The 17,633-nt window shown below is 48.4% G+C and overlaps 1 protein-coding gene and 1 long non-coding RNA gene across 2 annotated transcripts; one reads left to right on the top strand and one right to left on the bottom strand.

Annotated features, from left to right (window-relative positions):
• Positions 1-620: 620 nt before the first annotated feature.
• Positions 621-15,651, bottom strand: Trim35 (tripartite motif containing 35). Its single transcript, XM_021182292.3, has 6 exons — positions 15,138-15,651; positions 9,188-9,283; positions 8,249-8,479; positions 5,022-5,044; positions 4,138-4,256; positions 621-3,331 (listed from the first exon to the last, which is right to left on the bottom strand). Exons 1-6 carry the CDS (start codon positions 15,615-15,617, stop codon positions 2,730-2,732), a joined length of 1,551 nt encoding a protein of 516 aa, XP_021037951.1. The 5' UTR covers positions 15,618-15,651; the 3' UTR covers positions 621-2,729.
• Positions 15,634-17,106, top strand: LOC110309558 (uncharacterized). Its single transcript, XR_002379714.3, has 3 exons — positions 15,634-15,878; positions 16,554-16,738; positions 16,928-17,106. It is a non-coding gene; the product is annotated as an uncharacterized LOC110309558 (long non-coding RNA).
• Positions 17,107-17,633: the final 527 nt, after the last annotated feature.

The following is a 17,633-nucleotide window of genomic DNA, read 5'->3' as shown; positions in this document are numbered from 1 at the left end:
GCCCAATCTAGGCGTGTGGCTTGTATTCCAATTAAGTAATTTCTTTGTCCGGGCTTTTTTGGGGTTGGAAATTTACTGCAACAATGCCCAAGGCCTTGAGGATAAGCAACACAAGAAATAGGCAAACGCGCTGGATATCACAAATTTAAACTTCTGAATACCAAGGGACATCATTAAGACATTAAGGAGGCTGGAGAAATGGCTCAGCAGTTAAGACCATTTGCTGTTCTTCCAAAGGAACCCGGTTCATTTCCCAGCACCCATACCAGGTAGCTCACAATAGCCTGTAATTCTAGCTCCAAGGAACCTGATGGCCTCTTCTGGCCTCTACAGGTACTTGTACACATACACATGCATATAAATACATTTAAAAAGATTACTTCTCATATCTGTATGGATGTATGTATATGCATGCATGAAGGCACCAGGTGTTAGAGCTCCTAGAGCTGTAACTACAAGTGTTTGTCAGCTATCCAATAGAGGTGCTGGGAATTGAATTCAGGACTTCTGGAAGAGCAGAAGTGATCTCAACCAATGAGACATCTCTCACTCCCTAAAAAAATAAAATAAAATAAAAAAATAAAAAAATGTAAAGACAATAAAAAAAACAACTCACTGAATTAGGAGGAAAATTTTTATAAGTGATTTATCTGACACAAAGGAACTTTTATCTAGAATGCATAACAAACTTGTAAAACTTCATAATAAAAGGTCAGACAACCCAATGGGCAAACACCCTGAAGCCTCTGAAGCAGATACACAGCAAACATGAGGAAAGATGCTCCCCAGCCGTCAGAGACAGCAACTACAGGGCAAATGAGACCTACCCCAGCTTCCTCAGCTTAGAGGGCAGAGAGAATTCGTTACAAACCAGCCCTCACCTGCTGCCAGTGGGAGTAGAAAATGGGACGGCTCTCTTAGAAACAGCTTGGCAAGTCCCCAAAGGGCTTAAAATAATTATCATATGACCTGGAAAACAGACTCCAAGGTATATGACAGAAAATCAAGAGACACGGCCACACAAAACTTGCACACAAATTTCATAGCAGCAGAACTCATAACAGCTAAACACACTGCAACAAGCCAAATGTCCATCAACTAACAAGTTGCACAGCACATTCACTGCACACAATGGAATCTTACAATGGGAAGGACAGGTCAGGTACAAGTTACACTAGGAATTTGTGTTTACAAAAGCTCTGAAAGAAACATGTCAGTTGTGGGGTAAGTCAAAGTTTTCTAAAAGAGTCTAGGTCATTGAAATTACCCTATTTAAGAGTTAAGGTGAAAATTAAAAAGAAAGAAAAAACTTTTAAAAACTTATTATAACAGTAATTTCAGAGAGTTTCTTCTAGAGAAACCAAACACATACATTGCACCAGGCGCACCTTTCACATCCGTGGTGCCCAAGCATCTGACACTCACAAGCTGGCTTGCCAGCACTGTCCCTGCTCCCGGCCTGGCCTGCACCAGTGTTTCTTCTGTGTCTCCACTTGTTAGATAATCCACAAGTGCACATGACCCATTTAAAGCCAATTAGTGGGTAATCGGTGTGGTTTAAACCAAGTCTTATGTAATGAGGGGTGCAGGCTGAAATTGGGATGCTAGGTCCTAGGTCTTGACTATGACAGGGCACCCCTGAGATGGTATTTTTTTCCTTACAACACCTCTTGGGATTTGGTTAGTTGGCAATTAGACTCCATCTATAGGCATGACTGAGAAAGAAAAGGCAGAGGGGCACATAAAGAAAGGAAAGGGGTGAAATCTGCAGAGAGCAGAGCAAGGACAGGCAGGTGGAAGTCAATGAATACAAGGCCAGCAAGGACAGGACTGGTCTCCCAGACTAACAGTCACTAACTGAAGCAGCATTCTCTGAGGCTCCTTCTCATACCTTCCTCCAGTGATTTCCAAGGACTAGTGTCAAATCACAGATGTGGAAACACAGGCTTAAAAAGTGTTCTAGAAAACTGGACAATTCCAGAGGAAACTTTCAAAGCATGAGATGACCAACCAGTGTCGATTCTGTGCCGACAGACTGAGTAGCAAAGTGGGGCTCCTGTTCCAACCCAGCACCAGCTGTCTTCTCACTCACTGCATTCTGGTGCTTTGGCCTCTATGCCACTAACTTGAAGCTGGTCAGTCCTTAACCACTGACAAAGGCCCTGGAGCTGCCTTTCCTGGGACACCCACAACTCTGAGCTGTATTCCAGAGTACCTTACACCCTACAGTGTTCCCACAGAGAGTGTCAAGGACAATCCTGTCCTAGGAACCAACACAGGGACTCCTGGTTCAGACCAGATGCTAAAGCCATGCATGCTCAGTTAGGCTGGCCAATACCTAACTTGTCCTACTGGGGTAGGAGAGCCTAGGTGAGGCTTTGCCCACTCTTGTCTCAAACCATCCTGGGGCTTCCCTGTGTGGCCTGACAAGGACCTCTTCCTGGGAAACATAAATGACAAATAGACTGAATAAGAGGCATCTCCTGATAGGCTGGCTTCATCATCTCTAAAAATAGTCTACACCTACATTATAATGCCATCCTACAAAGAAAACAGTATACCAGCAATCCAAGAACAGAAAACGCACATCCTGAAGGTAGCATGACTATAGACAGAGCCTAGGCCCAGCCAAGCACCTCCTGGGTGGCTCCTAACTTTGGAGCTACAGAAAAGCTAAGACAGGATATAGTATGCTGCATGTGTCAGGGGTGGGATGCCAACTACGCAGCTCAGATGTCCAGCTCTTCTTTGATGGAGACACGCAGGTGGCAGATACGCAGAGGTTCCGGGGGACCGTCACCTCGAGAGGCTCCCAGGTAGAAGTAGGGCCTCACCTCCCCAAAGTGGGCATGGAAGGTATACAGATGGCAGTGGCGCTCAGAGTCATAGAAGGATAGCTCACCCTCCTCACACTCCAGCTCCACACGCAGACGGCGCGGCATGGCCTGGACCAGAGGGGCTGTGGCGGTGTCGGAAGTCATGCAGTGGTCTCCATCCACACCCTGCGTGCGGCACAGGTACCAGAAGCCTGAGCGTGTATCATGGTAGCAGCTGTGTGAATGGCCTTCACCACCTACATCAGCCTGAGCCTGGGCCTGTGCATGTGCCTGCACCCGCACCACGCCCACTCGCCAGGTTGGCAGGCCACCCACATCCACCTCCCAAGAGTGGGAGCCCTTGGAGAACACTTGAGAGCCCAGCAGGCAGGGTGCCGAGGAGAAGCGCTCTGGATTCTCCACTTGCACGCGGTAACCATGGTTGATGACACTCGTGAGGTCATCGGCCACTTTGAGCCAGCCAGCAGCTGTGTTGGGGTCCAAGCTGAAGGGCACTGGGGACAGAGAGAGAAGAGAGAGTCAGCAAACTGGACACCCTTCTTCTGCCAGGCTGGCTGAGGTCCCACATACCCTACCACATGCAAGGAGCTGCCCTGGGTTGTTGGGGGTAGTATAGGCCAAACTACCCCCACCCCCAAAAAGATATTTGTAAGTCCCAAACACTAGTACTTCAGGATATAACCTTACTTAGAAATGGATTAGAGATAGGCACAGAGAGAGACAGAGAGAGAAAAAAGGGAGCACAAGTGAGAGAATATATGTCATTTAACCAACCAAGGCAGGGGCCAGTTGGGCAGTTACAACCAAGGATACCCAAGCAATGCAGCAAATGCCAAGGTCTAAGGGCCTTCCCACAGATCAGAGGAGCACGGTTTTGACTATTTCCTGGGAATGAGCTTTTAGCCATCAAGAATATGGGAACAAATTTTGGTCATTTAAGCCAATTTATGGTTCTCTGTTACGGCAGCCAAGGAGACTAACATAGGCAGGGACTATGAAGCAGGAAGGTTTATACACTCCCAGGACACCTAAGATGATCAAGTAACATTCCACTGGGTTGATGCCACTTCTGGGTATAAAACCAGGGCACACTGGCAGGACAGAGTTGGATCTTTCATCATGACTGTTAGACTTATGACGACAGAAAGAAGAGTTAGCCTTTCTCAAGAGGGTCAGAGCAGGAAGGCCCTTGGCCCCGCCTAGAAAGGGCTGCAGAGAGAGCAGCTGAGACGCTTGGCCAGGCCTGTGTAGCACAGGATGGTTTCCATTCTCCTGGAGCATGGTGCTGCAATGTCCTTACCAGACTCAACGGATCCAAGCATTTTCTTCCAGACTCGGTACTGCAGGGACTCCAGATACTTGCATGCATCCATTAGCAAGCCAGGCTGGAGAGGCGCTGGCTCCACAGTGCAGAAGAGCCTGGTAAAGGAAGGCTGGGCATTGGATGGGGCCATGACCCCTGGCTGCATTTACTACAAGCAGGGAACAGGACTGCTTCCCTTATCTCCAATCTAAGTTTCCTGGACAGCTGTCCCAAAGCAGGAGCCCACTGGGCTGCCACAGCCCTTCAGGATTCAGCAGGAAGGTTCAATCCTGAATAGCTGGGAGACACACAGGGAGGTTCTCCAAACTAGCTGCTGCCATCCTCATGGATAGAAGTCACACTTAGGCTCAGGAGAGGTCCAAGCTGGGCCTTAATCGTGCTTGAATTCAAAAGAGCCATGGTGTTACATGGCCTTTGCCGAGCTCCCACAGAGACTGGGAACTCATCACATCAGCCCAGAGCACTTACTCTCATCTTGACAGGGCACAACTCTTCCTTACCCATCCTGGAGAGCCCAGCAAGCATCCACCCACAGCAAAGCATGCCAACGCTCTTTCCCAGAGGTAGGAAGCCAGCCAAAAACCAAGCCTGTTGACGACTGAGAAACATGAGTCATGTGCCTGGTGCTGTCAATCCCTGTGGAGAGGATCAACCCTCTATGTTCCGAAACAACTCTCTGTCTCCATGCCAACCAGAACTGGAATGCCTTTAAAGCGCTCCCCTTGGCTGGCCTCTACAGCTCCCTCCAGATTCCACCCAGTTGGATGCACTACCTGCCTAGCCCTTCCGCCACTGGACAGTGAAGGCCTGGCTTTCTATCTATTTACCCTTTCCCATCCCCATTGGCTTTCCCAACTTACCGGCGTTTTCGGCTCTTGTGTTTCTGGAAAGAGAAAAAAAAGCAGAGACAAAGACTAAGAAACTGCAGGTAATTGCTGACCAAGAATTGCCAGATACCCCACACTCATGGATGAGAAGAACTGACATCATCCGGCTGTCACATACCCCATGGGGATCTCATCTCAGATTCCGAGTGCCCCACCCCCACCCCGTTGGAAGTCCCATGGTGAGGATGCAGCCATTGGAGGGAGACCTTGCTCAGTCTACACAAGGCCTTGGTCCTTCTTTGGCAAAACTTAAAACCGATCCTCAAGTTCAGATGGAGTTTCAGGAAATGCTGAATAAAAGCAACCTTGAAAACCACCAAGCTGGAGGACTCATACTCCCAAACTTCACGCTTGCTGCACAAGCTGCTGTGGTGGAGATATCGGGAGTAATGAGGACAGGAGTGACAGTCTAGATAACGCTGGAGTTTCTACAGGACCAAGGTAAGTTAACAGAACTGTCTTCTCAGCGAACATGTCGGTACAACCAAAACGGGGAAAGCCTCTGCCTTGTGTCTGATTCAAAACAAAAACAAAAACAAAAACAAAAATACCCTTAAAATACATGTAAGATCTAAATGCAAAGCTAAGATGGAAGAGATAAGAGTCATACTGGAACCGGCGCACGCCTTTAATCCCAGCACTCAGGAGGCAGAGGCAGGTGGATTTCTGAGTTCGAGGCCAGCCTGGTCTACAAAGTGAGTGCCAGGACAGCCAGAGCTATAAAGAGAAACCTTGTCTCAAAAAAACAAACAAACAAAAAAAAGAGTCATACTGGAGCAGAAAAGAAACGAACTCTCACAACTAAACAATGAACAGACAACCCTACTGAAAACTGGATAGATGGGCTGGTGAGATGGCTCAGTGGGTAAGAGCGCCCGACTGCTCTTCCAAAGGTCCAGAGTTCAAATCCCAGCAACCACATGGTAGCTAACAATCATCCGTAATGAGATCTGGCGCCCTCTTCTGGAGTGTCTGAAGACAGCTACAGTGTACTTACATATAATAAATAAATAAATCTTAAAAAAAAAAAAAAAACTGGATAGCTGGGCATGTTAGCACATGTCTCTAGTTCCTGCACTCGGGAGGCAGAGGCAGGTGTTCTGAGTTCGAGGCCAGCCTGATACAGAGTAAATTCCAGGACAGTCAGGGCTACACAGAGAAACCAGGGAAACCCAACCAACCAATCAAACAAAAAAACAAAAAAACAAAACAAAAAAAAAGGAAGGAAAAAAACTGTATAAAGAAATTAAACAGACATCTTAAGCAAGAACTAGTAATGTCCACAAAGCCACTGAAAAGACAGATGCCCAGTGTCATCAGCTATCCAGAGAGTGCACACTGGAAGCACAATGAGACCCAAGTCACTCACAAGGAAAGCTATGGAGAAAAGAAGTGGCTAAGAGGTACAGGAACTTGACACCCAGACTCTGCTGGTGGGAAGACAAAATAGCGTAGCTACTTTGGTAAAACTGCCTAGCAGCCCTTGATGGGTTAAAGCAGAATTATCAAGTAATCCAGAAATCCCTTGGGTACACATCGAAAAGTTCATGTCCACACAAATCCAGTACACACACGCTTAGAGTCTTACTGCCCATGAACGGCAAAAGCAGAAGTAACTCAAGTGAGAATGGAAGGCCAACTGACAGGTAAAAACCGCCATGCGCGAGCGAAACACTCGCCATCAAAGGGAGCTGACTGATAAACTAGCTGTCAAGTCTGGGAAACTGCTCTGCAAGGAAGGAAAACATCAGTAACGGGAAGAAAGACAATGAATCATGTTTTTAAAGGAAGAACAGAATTCCTTTCCTGTGCACTCGTGTGTGTGTGTGTGTGTGTGTGTGTGTGTGTGCAGGTCCATGCATTAATACATATGTCTCATGGGGCCAGAGGTAAACCACAGCTTATTCCTGCCTTGTTCTTTAGTACAGTGTATTTCACTGCCCTGGATTGTACCAAGCAGGCCAGGCTGGCGGGCCACTTAGCGGCTTTTTTTGGTTGGCTGGTTAGTTGGTTGTTCTCAACTCCTGAATGAAATAGACAAATTGTGTAATAATTTCAGCTTAAAAACAAACAGAGTGAGCCACCATGCTCAGCTTACTTTCTGTGGCGTCTAGGGATCAGACTGGCTCCTCACACTTGTAAGGTAAGTACTGCACAGGCTGAGCCAGCTCCTCAGCCTGAAAGCATTCGAGAAAGAAGGCAGAGTGCAATCCTGTACCCTCACACCCATCCCCCAACTAAAGAAAAGATAAAAGATACCCCAGTGAGAGTACCTGTCATTCACAAAGCCTAGGCTACAGATCCAGCACTGCACAGGGAGGGAGGGAGGGAGGGAGGGAGGGAGGGAGGGAGGGAGGGAGGGAGGGAGGGAGGGAGAAAAGCAAGAAAGACAGAGGAGAAAGCAAACAACAAAGCAACAAATAAACAAAACAAACAACAACAACAACAATGGAGCCAGCTAAATGGCTCAGCAGGTTAAGGTGCTTGCTGTCAAGCTTAGCAACTTCAGTTTGGTCTGTGGGACCCATGTGGTAAAAGAAGACTGACTGACTTCCATATAGGCACTCTGCAATGTGTACCCATAGGGACAGTTTGAAATGGCCCCCATAGGTCCATAGAGAGGGGCATTATAGGAGGTGTGACCTTCTTGGAGGAAGTGTGTCACAGGGGGATGAAGCTCAAGCCAGACCCAGTGGCTCACTCTCTCTTCCTGCTGCCTGCTGATCCAGATGTAGAACTCTCAACTCCCTCTCCAGCACCATGTCTGCTTGTGTGCTGCCATGCTTCCCACCATAATGATAATGGATTAAGCCTCTGAACTGTAAGCCAGCCCCAATTAGGCATTTTCCTTTATAAGAGTTGCTGTGGTAATGGTGTCTCTTCATAGCAAATGAACCCTAAGACACTCATCTACAGTAAATAAATAAAAATGTAATAAAAAATTTAAAGCTTAAAGTATGACACAATTTGACTATTTCATTAGAGATAGAGAGACAACCAACCAAAGAATAAGAAAGCAGCACCAGTAAGGGGTGGAGGTGAAGGTAAGAGGGTATTCTCAACCGCCAAGCCTTGCTCTGCCACAAGGCATGCCAATAAGGCCTCCATCATCACAGAAAGACTGTTGAACATGGTCTGTGGTCTGAGCTGCTGGCCCCTGCCCCTGACCCCACCCTCAGTTCACACGACGAGCCTCTTACCATGAGGAAGGTCATGTCATCCTCCTTCATCTCCATCTGCAGACGCTCAATCTCCCGAGCCAGCGCCTCGGTCTGTTCTGCCAGCTGCTTCATCTTCTCCTCAGCCTGCAGGTGCTTCTTTCTGCTCTCTTCCTTCATGGCATCCAAGGTGGCCTGTTCCTCCACCCGCAGGAAATCACGGAGCTTGTCAAACTCATCCCGGATGCGGCCTTCCAGCCAAGTCGTTTGCACCTGCACCAGAGCAGGGAGAAGCGAGCAAGGTCAGATGTAATGGCTTTGGGACGCCCCAGCTGGGGACCACGTTCAGCAAAGCAACTCAATGCTCTAGGTGTGACATGAAGAGCCCCAAAGACAGAGATGGGTGGGCCAATGCCAGGTATTCATCCTCCCTCCCCTCTCGGTCCTCCCAGGCTTCCCACCTGGCCCAGCCATGTTGAGGTTTGGTCTTTTGCTATTATAATGCTAAATACTGCCCCCTCACAAGGCCTGGTTGACCCCAGGGCCGAGATAATCAGTACCCAGACCTGATTGACTCTGTAACCTTGTCCCCCAAGTTATCCCTGATTGGTGAATAAAGATGCCAATAGCCTGTAGCTGGGCAAAAGAGAGAGGCGGGTGTTTTGGGTTCCTGGCCTCAGGGTTAAAGGAAGAGACCACGAGAAAGGAGAAATAGAAGACAGTCTTAGGGTAGACACATGAAAACATGGCCATGAGAACTGGCCAACTGGAGCTAAGAGCTGCCCAGATGGAACACTGCAAATTATAACTCAGGGTTATTGATGGGAAGTAAACTCTCATAGCTAGGGTAGTTAGCTACCCAGCTTTAGTGCTAATTAAAGCTTATTATAAATATAGAAGTTGTGCATCTTTTATCTGGGAACTGAATAACCAAAGGTGGGGCAGAAACCTCTACTGAGATTAAATACAAAGCAATCTCACCTCGTTGTGCTTGGCAATGGCCTCATAGGTGCGCCTCAGGGCCCAGAAGGCCTTGGCTTTCTCTCGCAATACATGCTCCATGTTCTTACACTTGGCCTAATGTGGGGAATACAGGACAAATTAGAACTGGAGTCCGACCACAAGCCAGTGTGCTCCAAGTGCTGTTCAGCATAGCCCCAACCTTGAACTGCACTGCTTCCCACCTCGGGGTCTCTAACCCAGCCCTGGAGAGGAGACACCTGGTGCAGGTGGGGAGCAGGGCTCAGGGGTTCCAGAAGGAGCTCTGCCCAACTGGCCACAGTACAGCAGAGAACAGCAAGCTCCAGCTGATGTCTGCTCCTAGAAGGCTAGACCTGTGGGGATACCATCAAGATGCCATGGCCACTGGTTCACTCTGGAGTCTTCCCAACTGGACTCTTCTACAGCCTTTATGAAAAGGGTTGTCAGTGTGGGCTGTTGCAGTCATTTCCCAAGTGGTAAAATATTCAAATGAAATTTCACCTAAACATGGCTCCACATCCACCTTTTCCCGATAATGGTGCTAGGACAAGAAACACAGCAAACTCACCTTTTTTTTTCCTATTTGTTTTACTTTCTGACATGGGGCTTACATGGAGCACAGGCTAGCCTAAACTCACTAAGTGGCCAAGCTCTTCTAGAACCCACGGTGATCCTTCTGTCAAGTGGTGGGCTCATGGGCATAAGCAATCACACCCAACTCTTGTCCTTCCTACTTTTTTGGGGGGGTGGGCGGTCCAGACGTACTCTGTGGCATGCATGGGCCCACATGCTCTTGAAAGCTGTGTAGGTCGGTGTTCCACTCTTTTCATTCCCATCACAATCTGTCATATTGTCTTTTTAGAGACTTTCACCATTATCCCTTCCCTTTCTCTCCAAGCCTTCTTGCTTCCTTTCAAATTCATAGCCCTTCTCACATATCATATGCATACACTTATATACACATATCATCATATGCATACACTTATATACACATATCATATGCATACACCTATATACACATATCATCATATGCATACACTTATATACACATATATCATATGCATATACTTATATACACATATCATCATATGCATACACTTATATACACATATCATCATATGCATACACTTATATACACATATCATCATATGCATACTTATATACACATAATCTCCTAAGTAACCCTGCTCAGTCTGTGCACCATTGCTTGTAAATGTGCTGTTCAGGGGTGGATATTTGGTATTGGATAACCAGCTGGTGTGCTCTTCCCCAGGGAACTACACCCCCACCACATCAGCTGCCTATAGTTCTCTGTGCAGGGCTGCTGCTCCGTGATCTTCCCCCATCCACTCTGGAATGCCCACTCATGCTGCCCCTGTTGAGCCCATGCTCAGGCAGTCATTGGCGAGACATGGGGTTCACTCTTGACAATCCCAGGAGACAGAGCCACAGCCAACTCACTGATTGTCTGGCTTTTCCTCGATGTCCCCTGAGCCTTAGTCTACCATAATCCAGACAAAGTACCTCATTAAATCTAGAGCTAGGCCAGCACCCAGCAATTCCTAAGAACCTCCTTATTCTGCCCCATCTGTGCAGAGCTAAAGTTCAGGTAATCCTGTGAGCTCACTTTTTATGTTAGCATCAGAACTTGAGCCAAGCACTCAGTAAGCACTTACCCATTTAGCCATCTATCTTGCATCCTGCTTAATTTTAAAAAATAAAATCACTTTTGTTTTAATGAACACACATAAATATCAACTTAAGGAAGGTGCTCAAACACTTGGTTTTTTGAAGATTTTTATTTTATGTGTGTTTTTCCTGCATGTGTCTGTGAAGTGCGTTTGTGGCTTGTGCCCAGTGCCCGGAAGAGAATGTTAGATTCCTTGGTACTGGAGTTTCAGACTGTTGTGAGCTGCCATGGAGGTGCCGGGAACAAGACTCGAGTCGTCTGTAAGGGCAGCCAGTGCTCTTAACCGCCTGGGCAACTCTCCATCCCTCAGTGCTTTTACGTTTTTGATTGTCGCTGCTAAGCTGGAATCCGGAAGAAACACTTTTGAGTTTTAGGTTGGGTTCTGACTCCTTTTGCAGCCATGGCCTATTAACTTCTCTCTACTTTTATCCTTTCCTCTCTACATTCCATAAATGTGCTATAGACTTTTCCAGAAACAAATCCACTGTTAATTACAATGGAGACCTCCGTCCACTGAGCACTCGCTATGCCCCCCCCCCCCCCCCCCCCCCGCTGTCTGCACTCATCCGCACACTGTGGGTCACTTCATTACCACATTTGTTCTCTCCAGTAAGTACATTAGAGGCCACTCCAGAGAAGGGAACCGGAAGTGCACAGGGGAAGGACCCTGCTCCCTCCAAGAGTGTGAATCTCAATTTGGATTAAGGTTGACAGAAAAGTCACAACTCTTTACCAAGGACAAAGATTTCATTTTACCAATGCAAACAACCTCAAACTAACCGGCTAGAATGACCCTGATTCTAGCTTTACTGAGACGCCGGCTAGAATGACCCTGATTCTAGCTTTACTGAGACGCGGTATGTCAACTTCTTTGGTCACTGCTTATATGAAGAACTTTATCCGTATACACATAGGCAATAGCACATCGAAGCCATACTGCTGGCATACCTTTCCCTTTGAGAAGAAACGTGGGGTTGGGGAGGCGAGTCAGTCAGTAAAGTGTGTGTTCTCCAAGTAGGAGAACCTCAATTCTGGTCCTGAGCACCCACATACCTGTAGTCTCAGCTCTAGATCCCTGGAGTTCAATGGCCAAACCTAGCTCAAAATGGAGATTCAGATCTAGTGTGAGGCCCGGTGTCAAAATTTAAAGAGAGAAAGAGATCAAGGAAAGGCTGACCTTGCCCACCTCTAGCCCATGCATACATACACACACCACAACCCCATTAACACACACACACACACAAAATGTGTGTCTATGCAAACCTGTGACCACTCCACTTGAGGACTTCCTCCGGTCCCTCTGAGCATTCAGGTTTTTTTCTTGAGCTCTGGATTGATCCGCTATGACATGTTCCAAAATCTTGTCACCCTTCCTTCCATCAGGTCCCACTGCATCAGGACAAAGTCCCAGCTCATCACCCCCCGCCTCAGTGTCCCATGAATGTGTCTGCCGCCGTAGTGATAGAAAAATGAACACACACAACCTTTATTACTTTTGCAGGACTGTGAACCACAAACCCAACAGGACAACCAGAGAAAAGAATTCTTAATTTTGCTGCTCTGAAAGTGTCAGCTGCGTCCCTCACGGGGTGGGAGTATGGGGGGTGGGGTGGGGTGGGACAGAGGTGGCCAAGAAGCAGAGACAGGAGCTTTAGGACACAGCCTCTAAGAACAGTTCCACAAACTGCCTTCCTCAAGCTAGGCCCTGTCTCCTACCTTACCACCTCCTCAGGAGGCCATCAAGTGATGAACCAGGATTCACTGACAGGGTCAGGGTCCCATTCTTGGAACACCTGTAGGCACTCAAGAAGTTGTATTTTACTGCCACAGTCAAGATTAACCCTCATACAGCTTTAGGGGTCCTGCGGACAGTAAATTTTGTTAATACCTCAGGGCACCTAACACAGAGTAAGAAATCCTCAGAGATTATTGCTGCTGGGTTATCAACATGGAGGCCAAAGGGATCTTTCTAAGCACCCAGCTTTGGGATTCCTGAGGGTACCCAGCAGGGCCAAGCTTAGTCTAACAATCTCACCATTCTTACCTGACAGTGGGTCATCCTACGCTGCCTGCTCCCTTAACAAGCCACACCCATCTCCAACCACACTGAACCAGCTTATCTAATGACTGCCTCACCAACTCCTCTGAAATGTCGACTACTGCAAACAGTGTTCTTGTTTGGTTTCTGCTGCCATGACAACCAAAAAGCAACTCTGGGAAGAAAGGGTCTATTACAGCTTAGATTTCCCAGTCATACTCCACCACTGAGGGATATCAGGGCAGGAAATCAAGCAAAACTAATGTAGAAATTATGGAAATAATGGAGGTATGCTGTCTATAAGACATCCCCTCTGATTGGTATGGAAGAGCCCACGTTGGCCTTACACTACCCAGGTAGGACCAATGTACTGGGCCCTCCCACATCCATCACCAATCTAGACAATCTCTCTGACTGGCTGGTCCATTCGGGGCAATCCTACAACTGAAATCCCCTCAGACGACCCTAGGCTGTGTCAAGATGAAATTGAGTAGAACAGAGGGGCTGTCTTACGGACTTAAGCAGCTGTAATATCTAGAACAGGGTGTGAGAATCAAAGGGGTTCTCAGGATGTTTATTTCACACATGAATACATGAAGAGGCCACACTGCATCTGGCTGAACACACAGCCTGAGGACTCCTGGGATCTTTCAGATCAGCCCCTCTCCCTGTTCTTCAAGGCTCACTCACACTGAGCACCCACTGGCCTCGCACCACCATTCTAAGATGCAGAATAAGACTTCGGCCTCCTGGCCTCACCTGGTGTCCAAAGCTTCCTCTCTTCTAGAATCTTCTATATGCTGCTGCATCTTCTTGCAAAAACCTCCCCTCACCTCCTTCACCTGGTTAATGCCTCTAGGCTCTTTAGATTTTTGCTAGAAGCTCCCAGAGAGTGGGAATTATGACCACCTATCTCATTTCCAGTGTCCCTCGGACCTCCTAATCAAAACGAGGCAGCCAGCAAGAACAGAAGGCAGTCTCCAGGCCCACACGCTCTCTGTCCCCTGGCTCACAGGCCTTCGGATGATGTTTTACCCCATTCTGAGGACCCATGCTAATCAGTACCTTTGCAAGCCCAGGGGAATTCGAACCAGGACCCAAACTTCTAGGCTGTCTACTTCAGCTATGCCAAATAAGAGATCTAGCACTAATGAACGAAGGATCAGGCACTATGAACCACTACTGAGCTAATATGATGGATAACTGGAGGAACATGGATGTAGACAGCACCCATCTGCTCTGCCTCCAATCTGTATGGAGCCGCCATCAAACTGCTGATTCTCAAAAAAAAAAAAAGACATTTCACCAAGTGGAGAAAGGGCGTCTGAAGATCAGGCACAGCGGGCTCTTACAGTACCTCCTTTTCACTATGTCAGGCTTGCTAGTGGCTAACCCTGGGCCCTCCCAACTGTGGGTCTGACCCATGTGTTAGTGGCTGATGAAACAAATCTAGCTGTTTCAGTACATCAGTGATTTTAAAAGAGAAAAGTAACAAGACACTGCCAGAGTCAAATGGACATTTCAGAAACCCTTTAAAAAAGAAAAATCAGTCGATATGTCAGTATGAGTGTTTTGGGAAGCAATGAAGCATGCATAGCTAAGCGATTAGGTGAAATTGTTATCGAAAATATCTGACCTTTTTTTTTTTTTCTGTTTTAGAACAAAGACTTTTTCACTGGGCCTGATGGTACAGGCCTGCAATCTCAGCCACTCGAAAGGCTGAGGCAAGCAAAGAAAAGTTCAAGGCCATCCTGGCTAATTTAAGCACTTGGCTCGAAATCAAAAGTAGGCTTGGGGTGCAGCTGCGAGGTAAAGTACTTTCCTAGGGTGATCTCCTACAGCCCCGACACCCACCCTTCCCCGCCATGCTAGTTTTGCTGTGTCAGCTGCTCTTGGTTTAATTATAGCCACTGGAACTCCAGATATTTGGATACTAAGAGTAAGAGGAGCAAGGCAGCAGGCCAGCGCCACAGGCCTTTCTTATGGCTCTGTAACCCGTTGGGGCACAGATGGGCTGGGGAAATCTCAAGGCCTTAGAACTCAGCTAGGTCCTGGCCTCTTCCATTTCTAAAATGACCGCACCAAGCCCAAATGTCTGCAGACCATACTATTCCCCATCATTGTTCAGACTGGCCTGGACCGGGTGGCAAGATGGTTGCTTGGCCTGGAGGAGGGGGAGGGGCAGGACGGGGGTCCCCAGGGCGGGCTGGCGCGGTGCTCACCCGGAAGTCTTGCGCAGTGTCCTTGATGGGCTGCACACGATGCTCCTGGTGCCGGGCGTCAGCCTGGCAAGCACAGCACAGCAGCTCCTTGTCCTCCAGGCAGAAGAGCGTGAGCGGGGCACGGTGCGCACGGCAGGGGCGCGGGGACCGGCGACCGGTCCAGCGCGCGCCCTCAGCCTCCTCGCGCAGCAAGGTCTCCACCAGGTTGTTGAGCGTGTGGTTGGTGCGCAGCTCCCCGGGCACCGCTCGTTCCTTGCACACCGGACACGAGGGCGTCGTCTGCACCTCCCAGCAGCCGCTCACGCACCGGCGACAGAAGTTGTGGCCACAGCGCAGAGTCACTGCGTCGCGGAACGGGTCGTAGCACACGGCACACAGCAGCTCCTCTTTGAAGGAGCGCGAAGGCCCCGGGGACACAGAAGGGCCCGGCTCCATCGCAGGAGCAGCCGCCGTCACCACCACCGGTGTCGCCGCCTTCATGCCTAGCCTGCGGGCGTTGTCCCTGCTGAAGATCTGGGAGCTTAAGGCGGCTCCAACCAATCACGGATGGGCTTTGAGGGCGCGGACCCGCCCACTTCCGTCTTGCGCGGGGTCTCCCGGAGGAGGTGTGGTCCACGATCTCCGCTAGCTCCAAGGCGGAAGGATCTGTCGTCCCACCGCAGTTTCGGGATTCCGTTGTCAAATAGGAAGTGAAGCCACGGGCCGCCATCCTTAAGCAATTCCCGCTATCTCAGACTCCTGGTATAGATGGGAAGGGACGTCCATGGCTTAACTCCTGAGCTCCCTAGGTGGGGTCTGAACCTGGGCCCAAAGCAGTAGCGGGGGGTCATGCAGCACTGGGAATGGTTTCTCAAAACCCTCACATAGGTCGTCCGCTGACTTTGGTCGGGCTTACTGCCGCCTCGAGGTAGCGGGAAGACCTGAGGAGTTGAGATTCCCGGCTTCTGGTTGGATAAATGAGTTCCAGTGTAAAATGATGGTCTCCGTGAAAAGGGCGTGTGAGAACGAAATTAATATGGAAGCATGCTCGTGGCTTCTTCATTAAAGTCAGGATGAGAAAGTCGTGATGAACGTGCTTGTAATCTCAGCATTTGGGAGGCTGAGGCAAGAGGATCAAGAGTTTGAAACCAGCCTGGGTTACACAGGGACACTCAAAAAAAAAAAAAAAAAAAAAAATCCACTTTGGATTCTTGTCAAGAAAGGCAGGCTGAATGTTCCCAGCTGCCCATCCCTAGTTGATATTTGTAACCTTCCGCTGCTGTCTTCCCCCAACATACACACTAATTTAGCAAGGCACTGCAGATTTGCAAACTCCTTGGGATCATATGAAACACAATTTTAAAAAAAAAAAATTGCACTAGATAAACAATTACAAAAGGCAGTGTGTTTGAGTCTCTTTCCTATTCCTCTTGCCAGAACCACAGACGGGATGGTTTATAAAGAATAGAGTTCCAGAGGCAGGGAAATTCAAGAACTGGGTGGTGCCAGCCTTCCTGCTGCATCTTGATGAGACAGAGTGTCACATGGCCAGACAGGCAAGTGTGCCTGCTCAGATCTCACTTCTTCCTATAAAGGTGGTGTTTATGGGAACGTTCATGCTGGTAAGTTTTGTCAACTTGATGCAAGCTGGAGTCATTTGGAAAGAGGAAACCTGAAGGGAGAAAACATCTTATGGAGGAAACCATCCATAAGATGGTCCTGTGGGAGGCTTGATTGATTTGGGAAGGCCTAGTCCCCTGTGGGCTGTGTCCCCCCCCCCTCCGCCCCCAACGCCCTCCCTCAACCCCCAGGGCAGGTGCTTGTATAAAGAAGCAATCTGAGCAAGCCATGAGGAGCAGCCTGTTAAGCAGTACCCCGTCCATGGTGGCCTCTTCAGTTCCTGCTTCCAGGTTCCTGCTTTGAGTTTCCCTGCCTTGGCATCCCTCAACAGACCATGACCCAGGACGTGTAAGCCAAATAAATCCTTTCCCCACCAGAGGTCTTTTGGCCATGGTTTCTTTCACAGGAATAGAAAGCTAACAAGGACTGGGCTCTGCCCTCATCAGCTCATTCGAAGAACCTCCTCCTACAAGCCTCATTTCAATTAGCAATTCCAATTTAGGGATTGAGTTTCCAAGGCATGAACTTGTGGGTGTCTGCTGAAACCCTGGCAAGAAGGACGGCATGCCTACCTCCCCTTTAGCCTCCCCTCCTCTTTCTCTGTTTAAAGCAGAGATCAGGGAATAAAAGCAAGGATTGTTCAATGGCATGAAAAGGCAAGGTCTTACTATGTGCTGTCTACCAGGAGTCCACTTTACCTGCATGTGTTTAAGTAGCACAAACAAACAAAGAGAAAAGGCGAGTGCTGATTATTAGTAGGGTTCTGTGGATATCAGGTGACAGAAAGTATTGCAGGCAGAAGAAGGCCAGTTCAGCAGGAGAGTTGCTGATAGGATCTTTAAACGCAGGCAGCTGGCGCTGCAGAGTCAGCAGAGCTTATTCATCAGTTGCCAGGGA

This window comes from Mus caroli, unplaced genomic scaffold (genome assembly GCF_978045245.1).
Source record: "Mus caroli unplaced genomic scaffold, Mus_caroli_1 scaffold_12, whole genome shotgun sequence".
In the NCBI taxonomy this organism is placed as follows: domain Eukaryota; kingdom Metazoa; phylum Chordata; class Mammalia; order Rodentia; family Muridae; genus Mus; species Mus caroli.
Note: the sequence above shows the minus strand (reverse complement) of the source record. Positions and strands in the feature narration are given on the sequence as shown.

Coding starts and splice junctions, on each gene's coding strand:
- Trim35 (XM_021182292.3), bottom strand. CDS start 15,617: ATGAAGGCGGCGACACCGGTGGTGGTGACGGCGGCTGCTCCTGCGATG. Junction 8,480..9,187: donor CCATTGCCAAGCACAACGAG/GTGAGATTGCTT, acceptor GCTCTGGTGCAG/GTGCAAACGACTTGGCTGGA. Junction 5,045..8,248: donor ATGACATGACCTTCCTCATG/GTAAGAGGCTCG, acceptor TTCTCTTTCCAG/AAACACAAGAGCCGAAAACG.